Source organism: Lampetra planeri, chromosome 11 (genome assembly GCF_965212315.1).
Source record: "Lampetra planeri chromosome 11, kcLamPlan1.2.h2, whole genome shotgun sequence".
NCBI classification, from domain to species: Eukaryota; Metazoa; Chordata; class Hyperoartia; order Petromyzontiformes; family Petromyzontidae; genus Lampetra; species Lampetra planeri.
This window is the reverse complement of record NC_136117.1, coordinates 15,640,803-15,661,876: the sequence shown is the minus strand read 5'-3', so window position 1 is coordinate 15,661,876 and position 21,074 is coordinate 15,640,803. Positions and strand designations below refer to the sequence as shown.

Genomic DNA, 21,074 nt, shown 5'->3' with positions numbered 1-21,074 from the left:
GATTTGTGAAACTCCAAAACAACACCAGACTGAATACAAGCGAGGGGGTTGCGCAGTGCCCATATGTGCAGACGTTTGAGTGTTATTATCGACAATGCGTGCTGAGTTTTCCCTCCAACACGAAGCCAAACTCTCGTTAAAACTTTAAAGACGCTTTGGCCAAACATCGGAATGTATCAAGACCTCACACTCCCCCTGCAAGAGGCTCTCCAAGAAATCCAACACAATCGCCACACGTGTCATTGTAGAGAAAATAACAACACAAATATTAAGACAATTCGGTGCCTTCACATATCTATCCCTCGACATACAAAATGTATGAATTTTTACACATCCCATCAGCCGCACGGTCTTATGGGAGTGCGTAACTTCAGCTGTATTAATTTCAGCGAGCGTGACTCTGCTGATGCGACACGGAATGTGCAAAGCAGTTTTAGGTTTGCATGTTTTGAACCCATGCTGTTGAAATTAAGCACTGCCAACAGGCCACGTGACCGATGGGACACGTGAAGGAGGCGCATCGTCCACCGGTCCATCGCGTCCCTCGCCGTGGGCCCTCACAGACACACGTGACTCTCGCAGACACACGTGACTCTCGCAGACACACGTCACTCTCGCAGACACACGTGACTCTCGCAGACACACGTGACTCTCGCAGACACACGTGACTCTCGCAGACACACGTCACTCTCGCAGACAAACGTGACTCTCGCAGACACACGTGACTCTCGCAGACACACGTGACTCTCCTAGACACACCTCACTCTCGCAGACACACGTGACTCTCGCAGACACACGTGACTCTCGCAGACACACGTGACTCTCTTAGACACACCTCACTCTCGCAGACACACGTCACTCTCGCAGACACACGTGACTCTCGCAGACACACGTGACTCTCGCAGACACGCGCCACTCTCGCAGACACACGTGACTCTCGCAGACACACGTGACTCTCGCAGACACACGTGACTCTCGCAGACACACGTCACTCTCGCAGACACACGTGACTCTCGCAGACACACGTCACTCTCGCAGACACACGTGACTCTCGCAGACACACGTGACTCTCGCAGACACACGTGACTCTCGCAGACACACGTGCCTCTCGCAGACACACGTCACTCTCGCAGACACACGTCACTCTCGCAGACACACGTGACTCTCGCAGACACACGTGACTCTCGCAGACACACCTCACTCTCGCAGACACACGTGACTCTCCTAGACACACGTGACTCTCGCAGACACACGTCACTCTCGCAGACACACGTCACTCTCGCAGACACACGTGACTCTCGCAGACACACGTGACTCTCGCAGACACACGTGACTCTCGCAGACACACGTGACTCTCGCAGACACACGTGACTCTCGCAGACACACGTGACTCTCGCAGACACACGTGACTCTCGCAGACACACGTGACTCTCGCAGACACACGTGACTCTCGCAGACACACGTGACTCTCGCAGACACACGTGACTCTCGCAGACACACGTGACTCTCGCAGACACACGTGACTCTCGCAGACACACGTGACTCTCGTCGCTCTCGCTGCTCACGAGGATGCGTCACGGCTCCCGAGCCGGTGCCCCTGGTTGGGGCCACTCGTGCTGTCGCGGCAACGATTGTCCGCGTGACATTGCTCATGCGCCGTGACGGCGTGACGCCCCACAGTCCCTCTGAACCCTCTAGAGTCCTCGTTTCGTCTTTTATGGAGGGAAGAGGTGGGATGGGGAGGAGGGAGGAGGAGGGGGGAAGGAGGAGGGGGGAGAAGGAGGGGGGAAGGAGGAGGGGGAAGGACGAGGGGGAGGAGGTCATGATGAGGATGAGAAGGAAGGAGGGGGAGTGTGATAACGAGGAGGGAGCGATGGTGAGAGAGGGGACAGGGGCTCCATTCTTTTTCTAGAGACATCTCTCGTATCCTATTGGGTGCATCGATTCTGTGTGCGTTAAATGATCCGCACGTCGCATTAATTGCCCAGGCAGCTGTGACCCCGCATCTGAAACCCATCTTCCCCTCTGCTCCCTGCTCCCCCGCCGCTGGCTGGGGGAGGTGTTGACAGTGGGATGTTTAGCTCCTTGCAGGAAAGACAAAGGTGGTCAAGACATGAATCGACTGAATATCGTGTCAGTGGAACGCACTTTTTGTCATTCTAAAACGTGTGTGTGGATTCACATTCTTAGGTTTTTTCTGTAAAGTCGCGTAGGTAAAATTAAAATTAATCAAAGTAAAATAAAAAATCAAATAAAAATCACGACGTTTCGGAGGCAACACAAGCTTCCGTCTTCAGGTGGAACCGTCACAGCACGATTGCTGTATCAAGTAAGAAAAATTCCAAGAAAACAGTCCTTGTATATATACTGGTTGAGGGTGGGAGGAGCCAAGGTAGGCCATGGATATTATTATTGTGAGGTTCGGTGCGGCTGAAGCACGCTGCTAGGAATGAGCCTTTGTTGTGTAGACTGGTTGAACTCGGAGGTTCCAAGAGTTGTTACGGTGCGGCTGATGCGAAGGTGCGTGTAAGTGTGTGTGGATTCTTGTGTGTGATGGGGTGCGGTAGTGCCGTGACTAGCACACTTCACAATCAACCCGGCGACCCGAGGTCAACTCATCCTTGCATGAGGACCTGGGATGGTGTGTAAACGTGAGTACTGAGAAGACAAAGGCGGCCGGGCGTGGTGCTGGCCACTTCTTCCCTCATGTGACGTGCCCGCCTTCATAGGCGCTCACGAACAGCACTTACCCCAACAATCTTGTTAAATTCAGATTAAAGGTTATTGTGTTAGATCGCATAAGTATAAATGTGTCGTAATTCTCCATTTGCCAAATCGCCCGATGATGCTGGATGTAATTACCAGCGAAACGTGGTACTCAAATTGTACATTTTGTGGATTTACTTGCCAACACACCGGGCGGGTGAAGTAGTCACTGATTGGCGCGTTGTTTACGTGACAAACCTTACTGGCTGTGTCGGGTGGTGGAGGGTTACGACACGTTGACACGTGATCTAACCCAAAAACCTTTATTATGAATAATATTGGTCGTGAAAGCCGGCGTGTTAAACGGTCTTGTTAAAGGCTATAGGGGGACCTGTCTCTTTCTGTATTTGTGCGTGGGCTATTGTTAGCGCCTGTGTGTGAGTAGGATTCTGATAGTCGACTTCTCTCTCTGCTATCGTTGGTGTGAGAGAGGCGCTGATAAGATGGACCCTGCTCTACACAAAATCCATCACGGCATAATTGGTCCACTTTCGACTTTCACCGGTGTATGACACCATTAGCACAGCCTCTGCTGATGAGACACAACAAGCCAAAAAAATCCAGAATTTCTCTTCATAAAAATAAGCATGATGATGATAATAATAATAATCGAGAAAGGGCTCACCGAGTCTCAAGACTATTTTTCAGAAGGGTCCTGCCATGTTTTCACAGGAGGAGGCGACGCTGCTGCTGCTGCTGCTGCTGCTGCGTGAACCCAATTGAGTAATTTGCAGGTGATTTTATATTTTGGGATATTTGGTCAATGCTAGCTTCATTGAATGATTTTTCGCTGTGGGAGGAATCCGATGCAGAAAAGGGGGAAAACATACGAACATACAAACTCCGTATGTGGGCACGCTGCTCATTACACGAGGCTGCTGCTGCTGTTTGTGATAGTCGAGCAAATTCACAACAAAGTGAGCGGCGAGGCGTGACTCACAGAGAGACGCAGCCAAACCCACTCAATCGATGTCACCCTCGTCTCACCCCCACTGAACTCCCTTCCCTGCCTCGCCCTTCTCCTCTACCTCCCTCCCTCCTTCACTCACCCCCAATGACCTCCTCCCATCCCTATATACGAGCTGTTAGGGAGCGCCTATTAAGGCAGGCATGACACCGCAAGAATGAGGCATAGCCCATTCACAGGCCCTATCAACTTATATCTTCACAACATAGGTAATCAATGCAGTGTGTATTTCAGGCCGAGTTAACCTAGCAGAGGCCCACGTAATCTATGTAGAGGTGGCCCTGCATGACCCCAACTCAATTCATTCAAAGGCAGTGAGCTCTGGGCTCATGTGGACATCGAGGCAGGGCTCATCTCCTATCTCCAGCGCTGAGCCAGTGAGAGACATTCCATATTTCTATGGCAGGGGTGAGTCTAAATCCACGGAACAACCACTGTCGACTTCCCCACAAAGTGGAACCTCTTATTAACCCCTGTGGGGATGATGGGCTGAGTCAACCATCCCAACCAGGGTTTGAACTCGCAACCTTCCCCTTGTGAGCCGCTCGCTCCAACGCTGAGCAGCGAGCTGGATCAGTTGATCTCTACTTCGAGCCGTCCCTCGGGTGCGGTGAGTCGGGGCGACCGCCTGGGGCCCTGCCCTTTGGGGGGCCCCACGCTTCGACGTCACAGTGGTGTCAGATGTCGTAGTTCTGGATTAGTTTGAAGGTGTCGGGCGGCCCACACGGTGGGATTTTCCCCAAGCCCTGCACCCCCTGATGGGCGGCCCTGCCTGAATTAATCCGAGCCCAGGTGACTATTCGATGTCCCTCTCTGCGACACCAAATGGGTCATGGTTGAGATGTCTTGCTCCGTGGGCAAATCACACAGAGTTGGAACAAACGCATGAGGGGAGTGTTTGCAGCAGAGGGCAGCGCGTGCACCGCTAGAGATAATTGTAAAATTAAATACACAAATGTGAATCACGCTCGCTGGAAAAGTCTCATTGAGCATCAATGAGTATTCTATATTCTAAAAATGTTTTGTCAATTCCCTCAGACAGTATTCCTTTTGCAAGTGGGAGGAAGATGAAGCACCCATACAAAAATCCTCGCATGGATAGGAAGCATGCTCAGTCTCATAATATGCAGCGGCCTACTTGCTGTACTGCATTGTACATATTGTATGAGAGAATGAGGTGCCTTGACAATGTTCATTATTATTATCGCTGCTGCACTTGTTTACCCAGGAGAGCCTCACTGAGTCTCAGGATTCCCTTTCAGGAGGGTCCTGCCAAGTGTTTCAATTGAGATATTCTTGAGGTAATTTTTCAGCATTGGGATGTTTGACCAATAATTACAAAGTGTCTATTTTTTTGCTATGGGGTGAAACCGGAGGAAACCCATGCAGAAGAGGGAGGACACACAATGTCCATGCAGATATGCGCCCGAGTCCGGAATCGAACACAGGTGGTCTTGCTGTGTGGCACAATGGTTATCACTATGCTACCCTGCCACCTACAGTATGGAAGAGGTAAACTGATAGTGAAATAAATGTCAAAGCGCTTTCATCTTCCCCACAAAGTGGTCGTCAATGTATTAGGGATGATGGGGCGAGTCAACCCCCCTACACAGGCGCACACGACAAGAGGCGCGATTCGCAACTAAGGGGTGGTGATGTCACCATCGTGGTTGTGACAGACTGAGTGCACTTTGAGGCCACGTGAAGTGTGGAAAGCTCGCTGACAAGAGGTCATGTGACAGAGCCAGGTGCCATGGGGTTGACTGACTCAAAAGACTGGCAGATGAATCACGTGGGTTCGCTACCCTGCCAACTTGCTGTATTTTATCCACCTGGAGCTCCGCTCATTGTTGTCAGCGTTGCTACTCTGCTGTCCATCGTTGTTGGAGGGTGACTGCCTCCAACTAAATTCAACTAAAAACTCAACTATTTTTGTATTTTACCAGGTAAGGCCCACTGAGCAATATCTATCTCGTTTTCAGAAGCGACCTGACCACACATTGTAGCTCAACAAAGTGGCTTGTCATGCGGGAATGTATAGCAGGCAAATACTCTCAAGGCATGTTGATTCTAAATGTGGGGAGAAACCCCGGATGACCCAGGTAAAAAGCCAAGCGACCACGGGGAAAACATGCAAACAACGACCTCCTGTATACAAGGCGAGGTAGTTAACATATCGCCACCGTGCAGCCCAGGAGCCCAGAAGCAGACACACACACACAGACAAACACACACACAGACACACACACAGACACACACACACAGACACACACACACACAGACACACAACTCACACACACAGACACACAACTCACACACACAGACACACAGACACACACACACAGACACACACAGACTCACAACTCACACACACAGACACACAACTCACACACACAGACACACACACAGACACACACACACAGACACACACACAGACACACACAGAGACACACAGACACGAAACTCACATACACACACAGACACACACACAAACACACACACACAGACACACACAGACACACACACAGACACACACACAGACACACACAGAGACACACAGACACAAAACTCACACACACACACAGACACACACACAGACACACACACAGACACACAGACACACAGGCACAGACATACACAGACACACAGACACACACAGACACACAACTCACACACACAGACACACAACTCACACACAGACACACACACAGACACACAGACACACACACAGACACACAACTCACACACACAGACACACACACAGACACACACCTCACATACAGACACACACAGACACGCGACTCGCACGCACAGACACTGAAGTGCTCCCACGCTTGCACTCTCGTGGACATTGAACATTCCTCGTTAGGCATGTTGATAGAGACAACTCACTTGCTTATTAAATCAAAATAAGGGACGAAATACGATAGTACAGCAAGTAGGATGCTGACAGTCTGCTTGGACGTTGAACGTGAGCCCCTCGTGCTCAAGGGTTATCTCAAGACTCAAACTTTTACTAAACTACTGCTAAACTACTACTAAACTCTTACTGAACTAAACTACTACAAAACCAGTGCTAAACTATGCCTAGCATATTACTAAACTCGTACTAAACTCCTACTAAACTACTCAAAACCTCCCTGGCGACAGATTTGTTGACGGGCAGTGAGTCTCGAATATCAGCAAGCTTTCGAGTGAAGAGAGATCATCGTGATATCCATATCGGGGTTGTTAAACAATCATCACTGAACCGGTCAACATTTTCTAATCGTTACCGGCTACAGACTTACGGAACACGGAACCGCTTTCCATGGAATGTGAGTATTGAACTCAAGGATTGGCTCTCGCAAATGGACAAACCGCACGGCGGGTTAAGTCACCGCATAGCACAGTTTCTCCGTTTCTCAGTTAAAAGGCAAAGGTGCAGCCCTGCAACTGCTTACTCGCGGCCACTGCTGGCAGAAGGGGCTCCACCCTAATCCGTAGCAGTCCAGAATTTACAATCAGTTTTGTTTTCATTCTAATGTATGCACAGGCCAAAGTAAATATGCTAAAGTTCACATCAATTTTCATCATCGTTGTCAAATGTCAAGTTAAAAAAATAACGTGTAAATTAAACTGCCAGGAGCGGGGTTTGTGGAGCGTTTTTTCCAATAACACCAGGCAACCCAGCGGCATTCATTTAACAGGCAACCCACCCCCTGCTGGCAAGCTTCAAAGAGGTCCACACCCCAGTCCAGGGCTTGCTGCATAATAAACAAATGCTTCTGGACAAACATCAGTTCAGAAGGATGATAATTTGATGGACGAAATCGTCAGCATCATCAGCCATCATCAATCCACTGCTGGATGAAGGCCTCCTCAAGCTACCGCCACCTTCCATGATTCTGCAATGCAACAGTCCACCCAGCCCATGCACACGCACCGATCTCATCGCTCCATCTCCTGGGTGCACGTCCCCTTGGACACGTTCCAATCCTTGGCTGCCACTCCATTATTATTCTTGACCATCGTCGATCGGTCCATTGAGCCACATGTCCTGTGCAAGCCCTCTCATTTAGCCTGAAAGGTCAGGATGATGCTTCTCACCCGCGAGCTAGCGTCCGCTACTGCACGTCTCCATCTTGCTGCCTCTCAGTGTAATCCCGGCATGCAACTCTTTGTGCATCATTGCGCACTTCTCAGTTTCTGTTCCGTGGTTGTTCATGACCTCGACGTTTCTGAACCACGTGTCACCGCAGGTAGCACGCACTGATTTAAAACTTTATTCTCTGGGCCACAGTGCTGGGTGATGGATTTTCATGATGAAGTTAAATTTTAAAAACACAATATAACCTGCTCTGGTCCACCTCTTCATTTGAAATAAACCCGAGATCCTTGTCTGTTTACTTGTATTCGATTATTTTCTTAATTTACCCAAAGTTGTATCACATTCATCAAAATTTTGTGATGCCTTTCTTATTTACTACACTGTTAGGGTATGTATATATGTTTAACTTATTGTGCATCGTATGTAGCCAACCATGCTAATCGGAGGTGCGAGATAAGTGCTGTTAGTGAGCACCTGCAAAGGTGTAGTCAGCACGACACCTGGCAGTCTTTGTCTCCCAAAAGCTGATGTTTACACAACCCCATCAGGGACTCATTTAATGCTGAATTACCCTTCGGGAGCCCCAAGACAAGTTCTGGTAACACTTGCTGCCACTGATGTTGGCCATGAGTGGGAATCGAACTCGGGTCGTTGGATTCATAGCACAGTGTGCTAACAACTGCACCACCGCTCCCCACAGATGATATCCCACATGCACACGTTCACGCACATATACACTCTCAGACATAGATCATGCTCTCTGTACCTGTTATTAATTATGTACATTGAATTAATTAGAATATTTACACCCTGCATATATTAAATGACGACACCTTCACAAAGCTCAAGTGCGTATTCCAATTTCTATTCATGCGATGAAGGAAGTGAAACCCAGAATTCCCACTTCCTGGCCAAACTGCCACAGGGAAACAATCTTGGAACGAATGCTCTGTGAAAAATCGTTTAGCGGCCCGGCCATGAGTAAAGAACGCTGCCTCCACCGGAGAGAATTACTCTGACAGCAGAGAAATGCAGGGCCTTGCTTGCATCCTCATTGGCACCGCCCTCTCCCTCCATATCTCCTCCCCTCTCTCCTCCTGCGCGCTCTCGTCCACGAGTTTCAAGCGTGTTTTAATGGACCAAGTGATCATTTAAGGGACCAGGAAGAGACTCATTTGCATCGGTGGGAGGCCTGGATCATCCAAATAACATACTAACAAAAAAAACAAGTATGGCAATGAAGCAAAGACAAAATTAAGGCAAAAACAACCGCAACATAGAATAAATGAGACATCGTACTGGGTACTCATTTGAGGCTGAGTCGACCTAGGGGAGGCCCAATACCTTTTTAGATAAATGTCACACACTCACTCACACTCTGCAGAACAGGGAGAGAATGTAGAAAGTCCACGCAGAAAGATGTCCGAGTCAGGAAGTGAACCCAGGCACTTCTTGCTGTCAGGCACGAGTGTTACCACTGCATCACCAAGCCAACCCTTCATCGAGTTAGGGTCCGAGTCCAGTGTGTGGGTCAGCCCCCACTCACCCCACCACCACGATGACAAAGTCCAGGAGGTTCCACCCGTTGCGCAGGTAGGCGTTTGGATGAACGAGGAGGCCGTAGGCCATGATCTTGAGGAAGGCCTCCACCGTGAAGATCACCAGGAACACGTACTCGACCTTCTCCTGAAAGAGATGGAGCGGCGAGCGAGAGGTGAGGTTCGGGTGCCGCGATCGCGTGATGCACCGATCGAGCGGCCGAATCGCAGCGCTGGTCTCACCACACCCAGCGGGCAAAGAGAAACAATATCCGTGGGCACGAGCTTCGCACGCTCCATGTACAACGCAAACAAAGAGTGGGAAGGGGTTCACGCGAACATCCACAGGTCGGTTGATAGTTCGAGTTGGGGTAGGGCTAGTGCTAAACTCTGGTTAACTCACACTCTTTGGTTCTTTCGGTAAAGTCACGTAGGTGAAAATAATAATAAAAACAAATAATCACGACGTTTCGGGCGCAACACAAGCGTCCTTCATCAGGTGGGGACCAGCACAGGAAGAACAGTCGCTGTGCTGGTCCCCACCTGATGAAGGACGCTTGGTGTTGCGCCCAAAACGTCCTGGTTATTTATTTTATTTTATTATTATTTTCACCCACGTGACTTTACCGAAAGAACCAAAGGGTATGGATCCTTGCAGTCATGAAAACTTCAATTCTAGAATCTGATGGTAGGTTTTTACCCTTTTAACTGGTACAAAACTGACACCTTTATTCATGTTTGCAATGACCACAACACAAGTAGTCAATAAAGCAAACAAAAAGAAGCAACTCTGATAAGGATAATAATATGCACTGTCCTTGAAGTTGATTGGCCCACACCCGAGACGGCTTTCTTTCTAAAGAAAGCCGTCTTTCTAAAGAAAGCCGTCTCGGGTGTGGGCCAATCAACTTCAAGGACAGTGCATATTATTATCCTTATCAGAGTTGCTTCTTTTTGTTTGCTTTATTGACTACTTGTGTTGTGGTCATTGCAAACATGATGCCTTGAATAAAGGTGTCAGTTTTGTACCAGTTAAAAGGGTACAAACCTACCATTATATTTTGCCACTGGTAAAAGAGATCTCATAGTGTTCTAGAATATGGTTAACTCATTTGGTGGAGCGAGGGGAAAGGTTGAATATTTTGGGTAGTATTGTTGGGGTAGCGCAAGTGTCTGGGTGGCTAGTGTGATTATTGGTAGGGCTCGTGTCTGGGTGGCTAGTGTGGTTATTGGTAGGGGAAGTGTCTGGCTGGCTAGTGTGGTTATTGGTAGGGATAGTGTCTGGGTGGCTAGTGTGGTTATTGGTAGGGCTCGTGTCTGGGTGGCTAGTGTGGTTATTGGTAGGGGAAGTGTCTGGCTGGCTAGTGTGGTTATTGGAAGGGGAAGTGTCTGGGTGGCTAGTGTGGTTATTGGTAGGGCTCGTGTCTGGGTGGCTAGTGTGATTATTGGAAGGGGAAGTGTCTGGCTGGCTAGTGTGATTATTGGTAGGGGAAGTGTCTGGCTGGCTAGTGTGGTTATTGGTAGGGCTCGTGTCTGGGTGGCTAGTGTGGTTATTGGTAGGGGAAGTGTCTGGCTGGCTAGTGTGGTTATTGGAAGGGGAAGTGTCTGGGTGGCTAGTGTGGTTATTGGTAGGGCTCGTGTCTGGGTGGCTTGTGTGGTTATTGGTAGGGCTCGTGTCTGGGTGGCTAGTGTGGTTATTGGTAGGGGAAGTGTCTGGGTGGCTAGTGTGGTTATTGGTAGGGATAGTGTCTGGGTGGCTAGTGTGGTTATTGGTAGGGCAAGTGTCTGGTGGCTAGTGTGGTTATTGGTAGGGATAGTGTCTGGGTGGCTAGTGTGGTTATTGGTAGGGCAAGTGTTTGGCTGGCTAGTGTGGTTATTGGTAGGGATAGTGTCTGGTGGCTAGTGTGATTATTGGTAGGGCAAGTGTCTGGGTGGCTAGTGTGGTTATTGGTAGGGATAGTGTCTGGGTGGCTAGTGTGGTTATTGGTAGGGCAAGTGTCTGGGTGGCTAGTGTGGTTATTGGTAGGGATAGTGTCTGGTGGCTAGTGTGATTATTGGTAGGGCAAGTGTTTGGCTGGCTAGTGTGGTTATTGGTAGAGATAGTGTCTGGGTGGCTAGTGTGGTTATTGGTAGGGCAAGTGTCTGGGTGGCTAGTGTGGTTATTGGTAGGGATAGTGTCTGGTGGCTAGTGTGATTATTGGTAGGGGAAGTGTCTGGCTGGCTAGTGTGATTATTGGTAGGGCAAGTGTCTGGTGGCTAGTGTGGTTATTGGTAGGGCAAGTGTCTGGGTGGCTAGTGTGGTTATTGGTAGGGCAAGTGTCTGGCTGGCTAGTGTGGTTATTGGTAGGGATAGTGTCTGGGTGGCTAGTGTGGTTATTGGTAGGGCAAGTGTCTGGTGGCTAGTGTGGTTATTGGTAGGGCAAGTGTCTGGGTGGCTAGTGTGGTTATTGGTAGGGCAAGTGTCTGGTGGCTAGTGTGGTTATTGGTAGGGCAAGTGTCTGGGTGGCTAGTGTGGTTATTGGTAGGGATAGTGTCTGGTGGCTAGTGTGATTATTGGTAGGGCAAGTGTTTGGCTGGCTAGTGTGGTTATTGGTAGGGATAGTGTCTGGGTGGCTAGTGTGGTTATTGGTAGGGCAAGTGTCTGGGTGGCTAGTGTGGTTATTGGTAGGGATAGTGTCTGGTGGCTAGTGTGATTATTGGTAGGGGAAGTGTCTGGCTGGCTAGTGTGATTATTGGTAGGGCAAGTGTCTGGTGGCTAGTGTGGTTATTGGTAGGGCAAGTGTCTGGGTGGCTAGTGTGGTTATTGGTAGGGCAAGTGTCTGGCTGGCTAGTGTGGTTATTGGTAGGGATAGTGTCTGGGTGGCTAGTGTGGTTATTGGTAGGGCAAGTGTCTGGTGGCTAGTGTGGTTATTGGTAGGGCAAGTGTCTGGGTGGCTAGTGTGGTTATTGGTAGGGCAAGTGTCTGGGTGGCTAGTGTGGTTATTGGTAGGGCAAGTGTCTGGGTGGCTAGTGTGGTTATTGGCAGGGATAGTGTCTGGGTGGCTAGTGTGGTTATTGGTAGGGCAAGTGTCTGGTGGCTAGTGTGGTTATTGGTAGGGCAAGTGTCTGGGTGGCTAGTGTGGTTATTGGTAGGGCAAGTGCCTGGCTGGCTAGTGTGGTTATTGGTAGGGGAAGTGTCTGGTGGCTAGTGTGGTTATTGGTAGGGCAAGTGTCTGGTGGCTAGAGTGGTTATTGGTAGGGCAAGTGTCTGGGTGGCTAGTGTGGTTATTGGTAGGGCAAGTGTCTGGTGGCTAGTGTGGTTATTGGTATGGATAGTGTCTGGGTGGCTAGTGTGGTTATTGGTAGGGCTCGTGTCTGGGTGGCTAGTGTGGTTATTGGTAGGGGAAGTGTCTGGGTGGCTAGTGTGGTTATTGGTAGGGCAAGTGTCTGGGTGGCTAGTGTGGTTATTGGTAGGGCAAGTGTCTGGGTGGCTAGTGTGGTTATTGGTAGGGCAAGTGTCTGGTGGCTAGTGTGGTTATTGGTAGGGCAAGTGTCTGGGTGGCTAGTGTGGTTATTGGTAGGGCAAGTGTCTGGGTGGCTAGTGTGGTTATTGGTAGGGCAAGTGTCTGGGTGGCTAGTGTGGTTATTGGTAGGGCAAGTGTCTGGGTGGCTAGTGTGGTTATTGGTAGGGATAGTGTCTGGGTGGCTAGTGTGGTTATTGGTAGGGCAAGTGTCTGGGTGGCTAGTGTGATTATTGGTAGGGCAAGTGTCTGGCTGGCTAGTGTGGTTATTGGTAGGGCTCGTGTCTGGGTGGCTAGCGTGATTATTGGTAGGGGAAGTGTCTGGCTGGCTAGTGTGGTTATTGGTAGGGCAAGTGTCTGGGTGGCTAGTGTGGTTATTTGTAGGGCAAGTGTCTGGGTGGCTAGTGTGGTTATTGGTAGGGATAGTGTCTGGGTGGCTAGTGTGGTTATTGGTAGGGATAGTGTCTGGGTGGCTAGTGTGGTTATTGGTAGGGATAGTGTCTGGGTGGCTAGTGTGATTATTGGTAGGGCAAGTGTCTGGGTGGCTAGTGTGGTTATTGGTAGGGATAGTGTCTGGGTGGCTAGTGTGTTTATTGGTAGGGATAGTGTCTGGGTGGCTAGTGTGATTATTGGTAGGGCAAGTGTCTGGGTGGCTAGTGTGGTTATTGGTAGGGCAAGTGTCTGGGTGGCTAGTGTGGTTATTGGTAGGGATAGTGTCTGGGTGGCTAGTGTGGTTATTGGTAGGGCAAGTGTCTGGGTGGCTAGTGTGGTTATTGGTAGGGCAAGTGTCTGGGTGGCAAGTGTGGTTATTGGTAGGGCAAGTGTCTGGGTGGCTAGTGTGGTTATTGGTAGGGCAAGTGTCTGGTGGCTAGTGTGGTTATTGGTAGGGCCAGTGTCTGGGTGACTAGTGTGGTTATTGGTAGGGATAGTGTCTGGGTGGCTAGTGTGATTATTGGTAGGGCAAGTGTCTGGGTGGCTAGTGTGGTTATTGGTAGGGATATTGTCTGGGTGGCTAGTGTGATTATTGGTAGGGCAAGTGTCTGGGTGGCTAGTGTGGTTATTGGTAGGGATAGTGTCTGGGTGGCTAGTGTGATTATTGGTAGGGCAAGTGTCTGGTGGCTAGTGTGGTTATTGGTAGGGATAGTGTCTGGGTGGCTAGTGTGGTTATTGGTAGGGCAAGTGCCTGGCTGGCTAGTGTGGTTATTGGTAGGGCAAGTGTCTGGGTGGCTAGTGTGATTATTGGTAGGGCTCGTGTCTGGGTGGCTAGTGTGATTATTGGTAGGGCTCGTGTCTGGCTGGCTAGTGTGGTTATTGGTAGGGGAAGTGTCTGGTGGCTAGTGTGGTTATTGGTAGGGCAAGTGTCTGGTGGCTAGTGTGGTTATTGGTATGGATAGTGTCTGGGTGGCTAGTGTGGTTATTGGTAGGGGAAGTGTCTGGGTGGCTAGTGTGGTTATTGGTAGGGCAAGTGTCTGGGTGGCTAGTGTGGTTATTGGTAGGGCAAGTGTCTGGGTGGCTAGTGTGGTTATTGGTAGGGATAGTGTCTGGGTGGCTAGTGTGGTTATTGGTAGGGCAAGTGTCTGGGTGGCTAGTGTGGTTATTGGTAGGGCAAGTGTCTGGGTGGCTAGTGTGGTTATTGGTAGGGCAAGTGTCTGGGTGGCTAGTGTGGTTATTGGTAGGGCAAGTGTCTGGTGGCTAGTGTGGTTATTGGTAGGGCAAGTGTCTGGGTGGCTAGTGTGGTTATTGGTAGGGCAAGTGTCTGGGTGGCTAGTGTGGTTATTGGTAGGGCAAGTGTCTGGGTGGCTAGTGTGGTTATTGGTAGGGCAAGTGTCTGGGTGGCTAGTGTGGTTATTGGTAGGGCAAGTGTCTGGTGGCTAGTGTGGTTATTGGTAGGGCAAGTGTCTGGTGGCTAGTGTGGTTATTGGTAGGGATAGTGTCTGGGTGGCTAGTGTGGTTATTGGTAGGGCAAGTGTTTGGGTGGCTAGTGTGGTTATTGGTAGAGGAAGTGTCTGGGTGGCTAGTGTGGTTATTGGTAGGGCAAGTGTCTGGGTGGCTAGTGTGGTTATTGGTAGGGCAAGTGTCTGGCTGGCTAGTGTGGTTATTGGTAGGGATAGTGTCTGGGTGGCTAGTGTGGTTATTGGTAGGGGAAGTGTCTGGGTGGCTAGTGTGGTTATTGGTAGGGGAAGTGTCTGGGTGGCTAGTGTGGTTATTGGTAGCGGAAGTGTCTGGGTGGCTAGTGTGGTTATTGGTAGGGCTCGTGTCTGGGTGGCTAGTGTGGTTATTGGTAGGGGAAGTGTCTGGGTGGCTAGTGTGGTTATTGGTAGGGCTCGTGTCTGGCTGGCTAGTGTGGTTATTGGTATGACTGAAATCACACAAAATAAACAAGCAAATGATAACGCCTCTTTCCAATATCTGTCCCTCCATGTAAACATATAAAATTTTCACATATCCCACCAGACACACGACCTTCTCGGGGTGCATCTCATTAGTAGCATTGGTTCAATACAAGGTAATCTCTGCACCCAGACAGAGAAGAGTGAAAGGGCGCAGACACAGAATATTAAGCATGAAATACTTCCGCACATAAACTAAACAAAAACATAAAAATAAAGTTATTTTAAAAACAGGCGGAAGAACGAGCAACTCACAATCGGAAGGATGTGAGTTCAAGTCCTGGTTGGAGATTGCCTCGGCCCATCATCTCTATGGGTTCGATAAAATAGGTACCACTCTGTGGGGAAACCAACAGTGATTGTCCATTGTCCTGTGGACAATCACTGCAATTGTGAAGACTTCCCCAGGTCCATGGCTGTAAGCAGGGAGATGTGTGCCATGTCAATGCTCACTTGAGCAGGAAATCGTTTTTTTTAAACTTAACCTCATAAATAATATATACCACAAAAAGCACATTTTTAAACGAGACCTTTCACCGGAGTAAACATTGTACATTGCTGTGTGGTTTGTCGCGCACGTCGCGCACACATTTCACCAGCCGGTACGAGGTACCTGCTCTTTGCGCATTTGCTCAATTAGCCAAATATCGGTTGCAAAAACCCCTGCCCTGTCTCCTCACCGCCCCCGGGCGTCTATCTTTAGCTCGTGGCGCTGGATTTGCAGCGAGCAGCGCCGCGCGATGAATACCAAGGCATCGACGCGGGCTGCAACGAAGAACAGCGAGCGTAGAGACGAGCCTTGAGCGACGGGTGGAACGGCGGACCAGCGGCCGCCGCTTGTCATAGAGGGTCACAGTTCACGGTTCATGGTTCACGGTTTGAACCCAGCAGGCTGCTGGGTGCGTTGCGCTTACTAAGCCTAAAATCCCGAGCCACTTACGCATCACGGTGGATAATAAACATCCTGAATTGAGTGGCCATCATGTGCTGGCGTCATGGTCTACGTTTATCCAATCTTAAAATGTATACAGTACTACATTTGGATTACACAGAGGGAAATTGCGCCCTACAGAATGGTGCAGATGCCAAATATACAGACGTGAGCCAGTGGCAGAATCTCCATGTTTCTATGGCGGGGACGATTTTATCCATTGAGCATCCACTGTTGATATCCCCTGCAAAATTGTACAAATCTTATTGACCGCTGAGGGATGAATTCGTCGCTCGATCTCCCACCAAGTCTCCTGGCTGGTTTCATTATGGATGATGATGATGGTGGTGGTGGTGTTGATAATTGTGGATATTAAACCATTAATATCTCCCAAACTGAACTCATGCGTCGATACCAAGGATTGCCCTTTTGAGAATAAAAGTTGTTATCTGAACACGCACACACGCTTGAGCCCTATGACCTCCGCGCGCATCGTTTACGGCGGAGCGTTTGTGAGGTCTGTGTTTTGTCGTGCAGGATGGTGGTTTAAATCGTAGTAACAATAAAGACAGCTGTCATATCCTCGAGACGCAGGTCCTGGGAGAATGAATTACTGCCAATGACGCCCACACCGATACGCACGCACGTGAACACTCACACGTACACGAGTAGGAGACAAAGAGCTCCCGTGTCGCCTGAACAGGCAGTCGTGTTAGCGAGCACCTATCAAGGCCGGCATGGCACACGAGGGCTGGTGTGGCTAGGAGTTTGCCTGGCCATCTTTGTCTCCCCAGCGGCGGTTTGAACACAGATATTCATCAAAGATTGAGTTGACCTAGGGGTGTTGAGAGAGGTGAGGGAGGCACTGGCCTATTCTGGTGGGGGGGGGGGATGAAATATATGGGCACTGTTTGTAATTACCCAGCTGCTGAGCACAGTGACTCCTACAGCCACATCCTATGCCGACACCGCATCAGTGACTACTACACCCCCCCCACGTGACTACTACACCCCCCCGTGACTACTACACCCCCCCCCCCCACGTGACTACTACACCCCCCCCCCCCCCCCCACGTGACTACTACACCCCCCCCCCCCGTGACTACTACACCCCCCCCCCCCACGTGACCACTACCCCCCCCCCACGTGACTACTACACCCCCCCCCCCACGTGACTACTACACCCCCCCTGACTACTACACCCCCCCCCCACGTGACTACTACACCCCCCCCCCCACGTGACTACTACACCCCCCCCCCACGTGACTACTACACCCGCCCCCCCAGTGACTACTACACCCCCCCCCCCCGTGACTACTACACCCCCCCCCCACGTGACTACTACACCCCCTCCCCACGTGACTACTACACCCCCTCCCACGTGACTACTACACCCCCCCCCACGTGACTACTACACCCCCCCCCCCCACGTGACTACCACACCCCCCCCACGTGACTACCACACCCCCCCCCCATGTGACTACTACACCACCCCCCCCCACGTGACTACTACACCCCCTCCCCACGTGACTACTACACCCCCTCCCACGTGACTACTACACCCCCCCCCCCCACGTGACTACTACCCCCCCCCCCCCCACGTGACTACCACACCCCCCCACGTGACTACCACACCCCCCCCCCCCCATGTGACTACTACACCACCCCCCCCCCGTGACTACTACACCCCCCCCCGTGACTACTACACACCCCCCCCCCCACGTGACTACTACACCCCCACGTGACTACTACACCCCCCCCCCCCCCCGTGACTACTACACCCCCCACCACGTGACTACTGCACCCCCTCCCCGCGTGACTACTACCCCCCTCCCACGTGACTACTGCACCCCCCCACGTGACTACTACACCACCCCCCCCCCCTCACGTGACTACCACACCCCCCACGTGACTACTACCCCCCCCCCCCCCACGTGACTACTACACCCCCCTCACGTCATGTGACTACTACACCCCCCTCACGTCACGTGACTACTACACCCCCCCCCCCCCCGTGACTACTACACCCCCCCCCCCCAGTGACTACTACACCCCCCCCCACGTGACTACTACACCCCCTCCCCGCGTGACTACTACCCCCCCCCCCTCCCACGTGACTACTACACCCCCCCCCCCCACGTGACTACCACCCCCCCCACGTGACTACTACCCCCCCCACGTGACTACTACACCCCCCCCCCCTCACGTCATGTGACTACTACACCCCCCTCACGTCGCGTGACTACTACACCCCGCCCCGTGACTACTACACCCCCCCCCCCCGCGTGACTACTACACCCCCACGTGACTACTACACCCCCCCCCCGTGACTATTACACCCCCCCCCCCCCACACGTGACTACTACACCCCCTCCCCATGTGACTACTACCCCCCCCCCCCCCACGTGACTACTACACCCCCCACGTGACTACTACACCCCCCCCCCCCACACGTGACTACCACACCCCCCCCCCCCACGTGACTGCTACCCCCCTCACGTCATGTGACTACTACACCCCCCCTCACGTCACGTGACTACTACACCCCCCCCCCCCCCCCCGTGACTACTACACCCCCCCCCCCCCAGTGACTACTACACCCCCCCCCGTGACTACTAACCCCCCCCCCCCCCCAGTGACTACTACACCCCCCCTCACGTCACGTGACTACTACACCCCCCTCACGTCACGTGACTACTACACCCCCCCCTCGCGTCACGTGACTACTACACCCCCCCCCCCCGTGACTACTACAACCCCCCCCCCGTGACTACTACACCCCCCCCCCCCCAGTGACTACTACACCTCCCCCTCACGTCACGTGACTACTACACCCCCCCTCATGTCACGTGACTACTACACCCCCCCCCCCCCCGTGACTACTACACCCCCCCCCCCCCGTGACTACTACACCCCTCCCCCTTCACGTCACGTGACTACTACACCCCATCACGTCACGTGACTACTACACCCCCCCCCCCCCCCCCCCCGTGACTACTACACCCCCCCCCCTCACGTCACGTGACAACTACACCCCCTCACGTCACGTGACTACTACACCCCCCCCCCCCCCCCGTGACTACTACCCCCCCCCCCCCCCGTGACTACTACACCCCCCCAGTGACTACTACACCCCCCCCCCCCCACGTGACTACTACACCCCCCCCGTGACTACTACACCCCCCTCACGTCAGTGACTACTACACCCCCCCCCCCGTGACTACTACACCCCCCGTGACTACTACACCCCCCCAGTGACTACTACACCCCCCTCACGTCACGTGACTACTACACCCCCCTCACGTCACGTGACTACTACACCCCCCCCCCCCCGTGACTGCTACACCCTCCGTGACTACTACACCCCCCCCCCCCCGTGACTACTAAACCCCCCCCCCCCCAGTGACTACTACACCCCCCCCAGTGACTACTACACCCCCCCCCCAGTGACTACTACACCCCCCCCGTGACTACTACACCCCCCCCCAGTGACTACTACACCCCCCCCCTCCCCCGTGACTACCACCCCCCCCGTGACTACTAACCCCCCCCGTGACTACTACCCCCCCCCCCCCCCCCCGTGACTACTACACCCCCCCCCCCGTGACTACTACACCCCCCCCATGACTACTAAACCCCCCCCCCCCCCCGTGACTACCACCCCCCCCCCCCCAGTGACTACTACGCCCCCCCCCCCCGTGACTACTAACCCCCCCCCCCGTGACTACTACCCCCCCCCCCACGTGACTACTACACCCCCCACGTGACAACTACACCTCCCCCCCACGTGACTACTACACCCCCCCTGTGACTACGAAACCCCCCGTGACTACTACACCCCCCACGTGACTACTACACCCCCCCCCCCCCCACGTGACTACCACCCCCCCCCCCCCCCCCCCCGTGACTACTACACCCCCCCCCCCCCATGTGACTACTACACCCCCCCCCCCCCGTGACTACTACACCCCTCCTGTGTTCGATGTGCGTGTCTCTGTCCGGGTCTCACGGCACGAGTATAAATCCGCGTGTCCCCGGGGAAACAAGAGACCGTGGGGGTCATGGGAACAACCAGGCCACTGAGACACATACACGTACACACACACACACGTACAGACACACACACGTACAGACACACACGTACACACGTACAGACACATTTACCAACGCACACATGTGTACACACGTACACAAACACTCCAGAAATACATAAACATGTGTACAAAACAACCGCCATTTGCCACGAGGTTCCAGGCTAGGTGCACCTTGAGGCCAAGTGAAGTGTCAAAAGGCTCACTGACAAGAGGTCACGGAAGAGACCCGGGTGCCATGGGTTGACTGCCTGAGTTGACCTGTGCTCCACCCCTGCTGTAGTTGAGCTGCTCAGCGATCAACTCGTTGTGAGCATCGCTCCTCCGCCCTCCACTGTTGTTGGAGGGCGACTGCCTCAAAATGCCCAGTAGCAGAGTCCTTCACGAACCTCCTCCTCCACAGAGGCCAGTCTTGACACCGCTGGTATCAGTCATTGGCAAGTCCGGCTTCATATTCTTCTGTACCACATGAGTCCATCTTTTCTCTATCCCATGCCGTACCTCTTTAGCCCCCTCTACACCTCTGGGCGTCCTCTGGTCTAACACCGTTTGAGACGAGGCTCAAAGGAAAGCTGTCTCTGGTGTGGACCAATCAGTTTCAAGCACAATGCTGATATTATCAGAGTGTGTTTTTGTTTGCGTTCTGACAACAAGCATTGTGGTTAATGAGACATGATTCCTTGTAAAAGGTTCCCGTTTGGTGTTTTCACATCTAAACACCGATCTTCCGTGACTGCAGAAATTACTGTACTCATTGTTTTTCTCGGTAAAGTCACGTGTGTAGAAATAAAATATAATTTT

The 21,074-nt window shown here is 52.0% G+C and overlaps 1 protein-coding gene across 6 annotated transcripts in view; it reads right to left on the bottom strand.

The window, feature by feature from the left end:
* The window catches only part of LOC144721407 (voltage-dependent L-type calcium channel subunit alpha-1D-like), a 192,132-nt gene that overhangs the window by 99,750 nt on the left and 71,308 nt on the right, over positions 1 to 21,074 (bottom strand). For all 6 annotated transcript variants that reach the window (XM_078599002.1, XM_078599004.1, XM_078599005.1 and 3 more), the window contains one exon: positions 9,370 to 9,509. In XM_078599002.1, coding sequence (XP_078455128.1) covers positions 9,370 to 9,509 — 140 coding nt within the window. The remainder of the gene's footprint in view (positions 1 to 9,369; positions 9,510 to 21,074) is intronic.